Below are 9,001 nucleotides of genomic sequence, written 5' to 3'. Positions count from 1 at the left end.
TTTCTAGCTTTTTGGTTTTCAGACATTTTTTTTTTATTTTTTTTTTTTTTTTTTGGAGAAATTACACTTATGTTTATGACAATTGGCCAAAAGTAAAGTATTAATCAGATAAAACTTTATTTACAAGTATTATCAAAACAAAGAAGAACATCTTTCCAACATAATGAAATTTGAGAGCATAAATGATCAATTATGTAAGTATACAAATGTTGGCAAAATAATTTTGTAAACTGACTGTGCCAACATTTCCAAAGTGATTGCGCAATGACAGGGGTTGAGACGTCATCGAATGTTCTGCGCATGTCTTTTACGCACTTCCGCGTTCCTCTCATAGCAACAGCAGCAGAGCCAAGATGGCGTCCGGCGGAGACCCTGTGTGACACCGAAACGAGTTACAGCACCGAAACTGCGGTTCCCGGCAGCAGCGCGATGGCGTCCGCTCACGGGCGACTGGGCCAGCAGATTGTGGCCGTGTTGGATGTGGCTCTGCGGGTTCCGAGCATCTTTATAATCGACGCCATCTTTAACTCGTACTCTGATCCCGGTACCGGATGGAGCGGAACCGCCGGGAGAGTGTTCATCCGCGCGCTGGGTTAGTGTGCACGCCATGCCAGTTCAAGTTGTCATTCGTCCTCTTAATAATGATTCTGTGCTCAGACAGTCTCTCTCTCTCTCTCTCTCTCTCTCTCTCTCTCTCTCTCTCTCTCTCTCTCTCTCTCTCTCTCTCTATTTTTACTTCGATTCAAGTGCTCAGACAGTCTCTCGCTCTCTCTATATATCTATTTCTATTTCTATTTCTATTTTTACTTCGATTTAAGTGCTTGTAACGTCTGTCTGTCAGTCTGTATCATCTATCTATCTATCTGTCTGTCTGTCTGTCTGTCTGTCTACCTACGTATCTATCTATCTATCCATCCATCCATCCATCCATCCATCCATCCATCCATCCGTCTGTCTGTCTGTCTACCTATCTATCAATCTGTCTGTATCATCTGTCTGTCTGTCTGTCTATCTATCCATCCATCCATCCATACGTCTGTCTGTCTGTCTACCTATCTATCAATCTGTCTGTATCATCTGTCTGTCTGTCTGTCTGTCTATCTATCCATCCATCCATCCATCCATCCATCCGTCTGTCTACCTATCTATCAATCTGTTTGTATTGTCTGTCTATCTATCTGTTTATCTGTATCATCTGTCTGTCTGTCTGTCTGTCTACCTACCTGTCTGTCTGTCTGTCTGTCTGTCTACCTATCTATTAATCTGTCTGTATCGTATGTCTGTCTGTATCATCTATGTATCTGTCTGTCTGTCTGTCTGTCTACCTACCTATCTATCAATCTGTTTGTATCATCTGTCTATCTATCTGTCTGTTTGTATCATCTATCTGTCTGTCTGTCTGTCTACCTACCTATCAATCTGTCTGTATCGTCTGTCTGTCTGTCTGTCTATCTATCTATCTGTTTGGATCATCTATCTATCTATCTGTCTGTCTGTCTCTATCTGTCTGTCTGTTTGTATTGTCTGTCTGTCTGTATCATCTATCTGTCTGTCTGTCTACCTATCTATCAATCTGTCTGTATCATCTTTCTGTCGTCTATTGTCTATCTATCTGTCTGTCTGTCTATCATCTATCTATCTATTTATCTATCTGTCTGTCTGTCTGTATCATCTATCTGTCTGTCTGTCTACCTATCTATCAATCTGTTTCGTATGTCTGTCTGTATCATCTATCTGTCTGTCTGTATCATCTGTCTGTCTTTCTGTCTACCTATCTATCAATCTGTTTGTATCATCTGTCTATCTATCTATCTGTCTGTCTGTCTGTCTACCTATCTATCAATCTGTCTGTATCATCTTTCTGTCTGTCTATTGTCTATCTATCTGTCTGTCTGTCTATCATCTATCTATCTATTTATCTATCTGTCTGTCTGTCTGTATCATCTATCTGTCTGTCTGTCTACCTATCTATCAATCTGTTTCGTATGTCTGTCTGTATCATCTATCTGTCTGTCTGTATCATCTGTCTGTCTTTCTGTCTACCTATCTATCAATCTGTTTGTATCATCTGTCTATCTATCTATCTGTCTGTCTGTCTGTCTACCTACCTATCAATCTGTCTGTATCGTCTGTCTGTCTGTCTGTCTGTTGGTATCATCTATCTATCTGTCTGTCTGTCTGTCTCATCTATCTGTCTCTGTCTGTATCATCTATCTGTCTCTGTCTGTATCATCTATCTGTCTCTGTCTGTATCATCTATCTGTCTCTGTCTGTATCATCTATCTGTCTGTCTGTCTACCTATCTATCAATCTGTCTGTATCATCTTTCTGTCTATTGTCTATCTGTCTGTCTGTCTATCATCTATCTGTTTATCTATCTGTCTGTCTGTTTGTCTGTATCATCTATCTGTCTGTCTGTCTACCTATCTATCAATCTGTCTGTATCGTCTGTCTGTCTGTCTATTGTCTATCTATCTGTCTGTCTGTCTATCATCTATCTGTCTATCTATCTGTCTGTCTGTCTATCTTTATCATATATCTATCTATCTATCATCTGTCTGTCTACCTATCTATCTGTCTGTATCATCTATCTGTCTGTCTGTCTACCTACCTATCAATCTGTCTGTATCGTCTGTCTGTATGTCTATCTGTTGGTATCATCTATCTATCTGTCTGTCTGTCTGTCTCATCTATCTGTCTCTGTTTGTATCATCTATCTGTCTCTGTCTGTATCATCTATCTGTCTCTGTCTGTATCATCTATCTGTCTGTCTGTCTACCTATCTATCAATCTGTCTGTATCATCTTTCTGTCTATTGTCTATCTGTCTGTCTGTCTATCATCTATCTGTTTATCTATCTGTCTGTCTGTTTGTCTGTATCATCTATCTGTCTGTCTGTCTACCTATCTATCAATCTGTCTGTATCATCTGTCTGTCTGTCTATTGTCTATCTATCTGTCTGTCTGTCTGTCTATCATCTATCTGTCTATCTATCTGTCTGTCTGTCTATCTTTATCATATATCTATCTATCTATCATCTGTCTGTCTACCTATCTATCTGTCTGTATCATCTATCTGTCTGTCTACCTATCTATCAATCTGTCTATCTATCTGTCTGTCTGTCTGTCTATCTATCTTTATCATCTATCTATCTATCTATCTGTCTGTATCATCTATCTGTCTGTCTATCTCTCTGTCTGTATCGTCTGTCTGTCTGTGTCTGTATCATCTATCTGTTTGTCTGTCTTTCCTATCTGTCTGTCTGTCTGGTCAGTCTTGTGTTTCCTGTCTGTCTGTCATTCCTGTCTGTCTGTCTGTTAGTCTTTTTCTTTCTGTGTATCTGTCTGTCAGTCTGTCTTTCCTATCTGTCTGTTTGTCTGTCAGTCTTTCCTGTCTGTCAGTCTTTCCTGTCTGTCAGTCTTTTTCTGTCTGTCTGTCCTATCTGTCTGTCTGTCTTTCCTGTCTGTCTGTCTTTCCTAACTGTCTGCCTGTCTGTCAGTCTTTCCTGTCTATCTATCTATCTGTCTGTCTTTCTAACTGTCTGCCTCCTGTCAGTCTTTCTTTCTTGTCTATCTGTCTGTCTGTCAGTCTTTCCTGTCTATCTGCATGTCTGCCTGTCTGTCAGTCTTTCCTGTCTATCTGTCTGTCTGTCAGTTATAATAAATCCCTGTATGTTATATATACAGGAAACCTTTGAACTAGGCGCATTGCGAAAATATATATTTTATTAATTATATTTTATTTATAATTATTATATTTTATTAATAATTTGTCTCATTTTAGCTTTTTGAACAAATCTATGTAGGCTATTCATTAAATAAATATATTATATTGCATATATTATATTTTGTTACGTTTATTGTTTACATGCATACTTTGCACTGTTTAAAAATATTTACAATGATTTGTTGAACACATGCTAAAAACCGGTACTGTCTCTTTAAGAAAACTGGTAGTTCTGTAAAGGCTTGTTAGCCATATACTTCGTTTGTTCGCATTGCTGATTGCTCTGCGCACAGCATACGTGACGCTAATTTCATCATCAGCACAGACTAGGGCTGCACGATTATGACAAATCATAATTGCAGATTATTTTGCTTTATATTGTCATTGCGATTATTCGTTTAGATTAAAATACGTTTTGTGGGGCTACTGCATGCCATGTTCTTTATGTAGGCTACACATCCAAAACAAGCTGAGAATTGTTCCTGAATTGCTTAATTGCATAAAAAACAAGTGTTTTAAAATTTCGTTTACATTTGGAATAAATTATACACAGAAAGTGTGCAACACAACAATACTAGAAAACTAAGTTGTTGTTTCTGAGATGCTAATGTAATATCGTTAATTTTTTCGATTAATTGCGCAGCCTTAGCCCAAACTGTCCGCGCGTGGCCCAGAATTTCTCTGCACACGGACAGTTCTCGTTTGTGCGCATCATCGGCGCATGTGCCTGCCATTGACCATAATAAAAGAGTATCACATAGCAGTTGTAGTGGGCATGCGTTGAACACGTTCGTATTCGCTCGCGGTCAGAAGAGTATAGCCTACTTTGAAAGGCATCGCCGGTCGACCTGGCACGATCCGGTCTGGAACGCCCTTAAAGTGCATCTGTAAATGAGTGCATATTAACAAAAGAGAACTCAAAAGACAGTCCTACTCGACGATCCAATTAATCAAATCCCAGTAGATTAAATAATTTTCACTTAGAATTGTGTCACATTACAGAAGTTCAATGTGTTGTGAATTCTGTTTTGTCTTATTTTTTAAAGGGAAATGCTAATGTTGATATTTTTGGACCATACAGAAGCTTGATTTTTATACTATGTATGTTTTTATTATAGGTATTGTGGTGTCCAGTGTGGTTCTGGTTCTGTCCCAGAAGTCGCTGTTCAAGTTCTACACTCTGTTTTTGGCAGTTCTGCTGGGCGCTGCATCGGTTCTTGTGAATTATTATGGCACAACTCACATCGACTTCTACAGCGCTTACAATAAAGCGGCACTCGGTTTCAGGATGCTGCCTCGTAACGGCTCCACGCTGTGGCTCGGCCTCGCGGTCCTGCAGCTGCTGTTCGGGTTGGGCTACGTGGTGCTGCTCAACGTGCAGTCCGTCTGCGCCGCCCTGGTGGTGCTGGACATCATGATTCCGCTGCTAGGGCTCATCATGGACCTTCCGCTAGATGTCAGGCAGCTGGTCGCCGTGGTGTCGGGAATGTTTCTGGCTGCGCACATGGCCGTGAGTCTCCTGCTGAAACTGAAGTGGTTTTACTACTCATGTCGCTACGTTTACCTGCTGCTGCGGCACATGTACAGAATCTATGGCCTGCAGCTGCTGCTCGAGGACACGTGGAAACGCATCCGCTTCCCGGACATCCTGCGCGTGTTCTGGCTGACGCGCATGACGGCGCAGGCCGTGATTCTGGTGTACGTGGTGCGGGTGGTGCGCTCTGAGAGTGGACTGCAGCTGACCTGGGACGTGTTCTGGGACTTATTCAGCAACCTGATCATCAGCGGCTGCGACTCCATGCTCACCGTGCTGGGCATGAGCGCCGTCATCTCCTCGTTGGCTCACTACCTGGGATTGAGTATCCTCGCCTTCATCGGCTCCACTGAGGAAGAGGATAAGAGGCTGGGCTTTGTTGCGCCGGTTCTGTTCTTCATCCTGGCCTTGCAGACGGGTCTAAGCGGGCTGGATCCTGAGGAGCGGTTGGTTCGGCTCAGCAGGAACATGTGCCTTTTGCTAACGGCTATTTTGCATTTCATCCACGGCATGACGGACCCGGTGCTCATGTCTTTGAGTGCATCACATGTTTCGTCAGTCCGCAGACACGTACCCGTACTGCTGGTGTCGTTGGTTCTCTTTGCGTTGCCCGTCCTGCTCAGTTACCTGCTGTGGCATCATTACGACCTCAACACCTGGCTCTTCGCCGTCACAGCGTTTTGTGTTGAGCTCTGCCTGAAGGTCCTGGTGTCTCTCACCGTATACGCACTTTTCATGATCGACGGCTTCTATAACGTGCTCTGGGAGAAGCTTGATGACTACGTCTACTACGTTCGCTCCACCGGCAACGTCATCGAGTTCATCTTCGGCGTGATCATGTTCGGAAACGGCGCTTACACGATGATGTTCGAGGCAGGCAGCAAAATCCGCGCCTGCATGATGTGCCTTCACGCGTACTTCAACATCTACCTGCAGGCCAAGAACGGGTGGAAGACCTTCATCAACCGGCGCACGGCCGTCAAGAAGATCAACTCTCTTCCTGAGGTCAAAGGAGCACAGCTCAGAGACATCGAGGATGTTTGCGCCATCTGCTACCAAGAGTTCGCCGCGTCCGCGCGCATCACGCCCTGCAACCATTACTTCCACGCGCTCTGCTTGCGCAAGTGGCTGTACATCCAGGACACCTGTCCCATGTGCCACCAGCGCGTCTACATCGAGGAGGACAGCCACGAGCAGGCGGCTTTCTCCAACAACAACGGATACGCGCCGCCGGGCCAGGAGCAGGCGGAGTTTGAGGAGGAGGAGGAGGAGGAGGGCGGGGCAGATGCGGCTGCAGGCACAGCAGGAGGGGCGGAGCCTGATAATGAGCTCCTGGAGGACAATGACAGTATCGAATATGATGAAGAGGAGTGGGGCACGCAGCCCGGTGTAGCGCTGTTAGAAGATGATTACATTAATGATGATACAGACTCTAATTGAGCGAGTGTCAGTACAGATATTTAAGTTAACAAATGTTTGCAAGATCAGGGATGTTATTTCTCTCTCCCGATGTTTTATTTTGTTCGTAAAAGGGCTGATCACGGGGTTAAAGTGTTTGTGTTTGTCTGGACTCCTTGAGGATGTTTGGCTTAAAGGGTTAGAGTGATATGCTACTGTAATCGCAGTATACCTCGATATGATCACTACTGGTCTCTTGTGTGACCTTATAATTGTGTACATTATTGTACATTGTAATAAAAGAATGATACACTGTCCTAAACAAATATACAGAGACTGAATCAGCTATCTCAGTTTGTCAGGTTTAGCACTCTATCGGGCAGCATATTAAGTCTCTTTAGTATCTGATATTATCATGTGGTGTTGCTTTTTTAACCCTGGCACACATTTTACAATGCAAATAACATGTTTCACCAAAAAACTGCATTTGATTTGCTGCCTGTCTCTTGTCCTGAGTGCAGCTACAGCTCGGACTGCAGTAACTCATTCAGATGTGTTCTTTTAATTTCCGGTAAAACTGTTGATTTGCCAAGAGAACTGATGTAAAATAAGTAATCAGCTTTAGTTCTAGTGTAAATAAAATTATTAGCTAAAGTTCTCTGAAGTCATCTAGAACTTTTGCATTGATCATAATTTGCCTGTTGTTGTTATTTTTTCTTTTAAATGAAGTTTAGTTCATGAAATGCAATATGGTGCAACACTGAATTATAAACTCACAAATGTCCTAGAATGACATGGCTGCTAAATCTAAATAGGTGTTTTATGACCAGGATTTTTTGGGCATTGTGATATTATTTTTTCATGAAAATTAAGCACCCCCCACTGCCTTTTTTACAGTAATGCAAATTTTTTTTTTTAATTATACGAAATGCGATAAAGTTATCTGATATTTAAATTATAGGGTACAACGGGGCTAAAAGGCACGTCTTAAGAATAATTTGTTTCAAGATTGAAAAAATACATTTATTTTTATATAAATTTAAGTGATCATTTCAGTGATTCTCATTAGCTACATAAATTTGTAACATTTATAAAAACAAAATTATAAATATAGCTGCAAGCAGCAATTAAGGGGCCAAGCACATCAACCATTATTAGGCATAACAATGGCAAAAAAGTAAGTAATTAAAGCAATCTGGTCATGATTCTAGGCAAAATGGTTGAAAAACCATAAATACTATCAATTGCATTGGGACATAAAAGCGTATTACTTTTGACCAACAGGTGGCGTTGTCACTAAATTGATATGGTCTAGTCAAGGTGCGGTCGTGATGACACATATAAAGTTTCGTGTCAATACACCAAAGCGTTGCCGAGACAGAGCCTGAAAACCATTCTGGCACCGTGCCTTCAAATTCATTGTTGTGTTAAACGAAAACGGTTTGGTCTATCAACACGAAATCCATAGCTTTTTGTCGGCATGATCTGAAGATGGTCTGATTAGATTTTGGTTCAAATCTGACAAACACTGTAGGAGGAGTTCGAAACAGTAAGTTTTTGAAGGATTTCAAAATGGCGGACAGGAAGTTCAATCGATCATGGCATAATTGGTGTCCACGTTCTCGGCATGACCCATGGAATCTATCAAGACTGGTCTCATGACAATAGCACAAAATAATCAAAAGTTGTTAGCATTTTATGAAAATTTGGTATAACGTTTGACCAGAGGGTGGCACTGTCCCAAAACAGTGAGTACCTTCAGGGCATTGTGCCAATGACACATAACGAGTTTCATAATGATATGTCAATGCGTTTGAAAAATTTGGTATAATTCGACTCAGCATCCTACACAGAATCTAACAGTGATTTTAGGTGAAACCGTTCAGAAGTTATAAGCTAAAATATGCATTGTACATATCTCGTGACCACTAGGTGGCGCTGTGCCGAAACTGTGCAGGTACCCTCAGGTCATGGTTATCATAACACACACCAAGTTTGGTGTGAATATGCTAAAGTGTTGCGGAGATATAGCCTCACATCCAATTTGGCGTTCTCTACGACGAATTTGTTCGCGCCTTATTCGAGAACTGTTTGACTAATCAACTTGAATTCCATAACTTCTTGTCAGCCTGCTCTGAAGATGATCTGATTCAATTCTCGTGCAAATTGGACAAACGGTCCGAAACAGAGGAGTTTTAAAAAGTCGGTTTTTAAAGGATTTCAAAATGGTGGACAGGAAGTTCGATCGATCATGGCATAATTGGTATTCACGTTCTCGGCATGACCCATGGAATCTACCAACACTGGTCTCATGACAATAGCACAAAGTAATAAAAAATTATT

General features: G+C 41.8%; 1 protein-coding gene across 1 annotated transcript; it reads left to right on the top strand.

Annotated features, from left to right (window-relative positions):
* Positions 1 to 320: 320 nt before the first annotated feature.
* Positions 321 to 7,351, top strand: rnf139 (ring finger protein 139). Its single transcript, XM_051664082.1, has 2 exons — positions 321 to 592; positions 4,845 to 7,351. Exons 1-2 carry the CDS (start codon positions 430 to 432, stop codon positions 6,698 to 6,700), a joined length of 2,019 nt encoding a protein of 672 aa, XP_051520042.1. The 5' UTR covers positions 321 to 429; the 3' UTR covers positions 6,701 to 7,351.
* Positions 7,352 to 9,001: the final 1,650 nt, after the last annotated feature.

This window comes from Myxocyprinus asiaticus, chromosome 30 (assembly GCF_019703515.2).
Source record: "Myxocyprinus asiaticus isolate MX2 ecotype Aquarium Trade chromosome 30, UBuf_Myxa_2, whole genome shotgun sequence".
NCBI lineage: Eukaryota > Metazoa > Chordata > Actinopteri > Cypriniformes > Catostomidae > Myxocyprinus > Myxocyprinus asiaticus.
The sequence above is the reverse complement of the archived record's forward strand: the minus strand, read 5'-3'. Positions and strand labels throughout refer to the sequence as shown.

Excerpts from the sequence above, each read along its gene's own strand:
- rnf139 (XM_051664082.1), top strand. The coding sequence starts at position 430 with ATGGCGTCCGCTCACGGGCGACTGGGCCAGCAGATTGTGGCCGTGTTG. Across the intron at positions 593-4,844 it reads AGTGTTCATCCGCGCGCTGG|GTATTGTGGTGTCCAGTGTG; the intron begins GTTAGTGTGCAC and ends TTTTTATTATAG.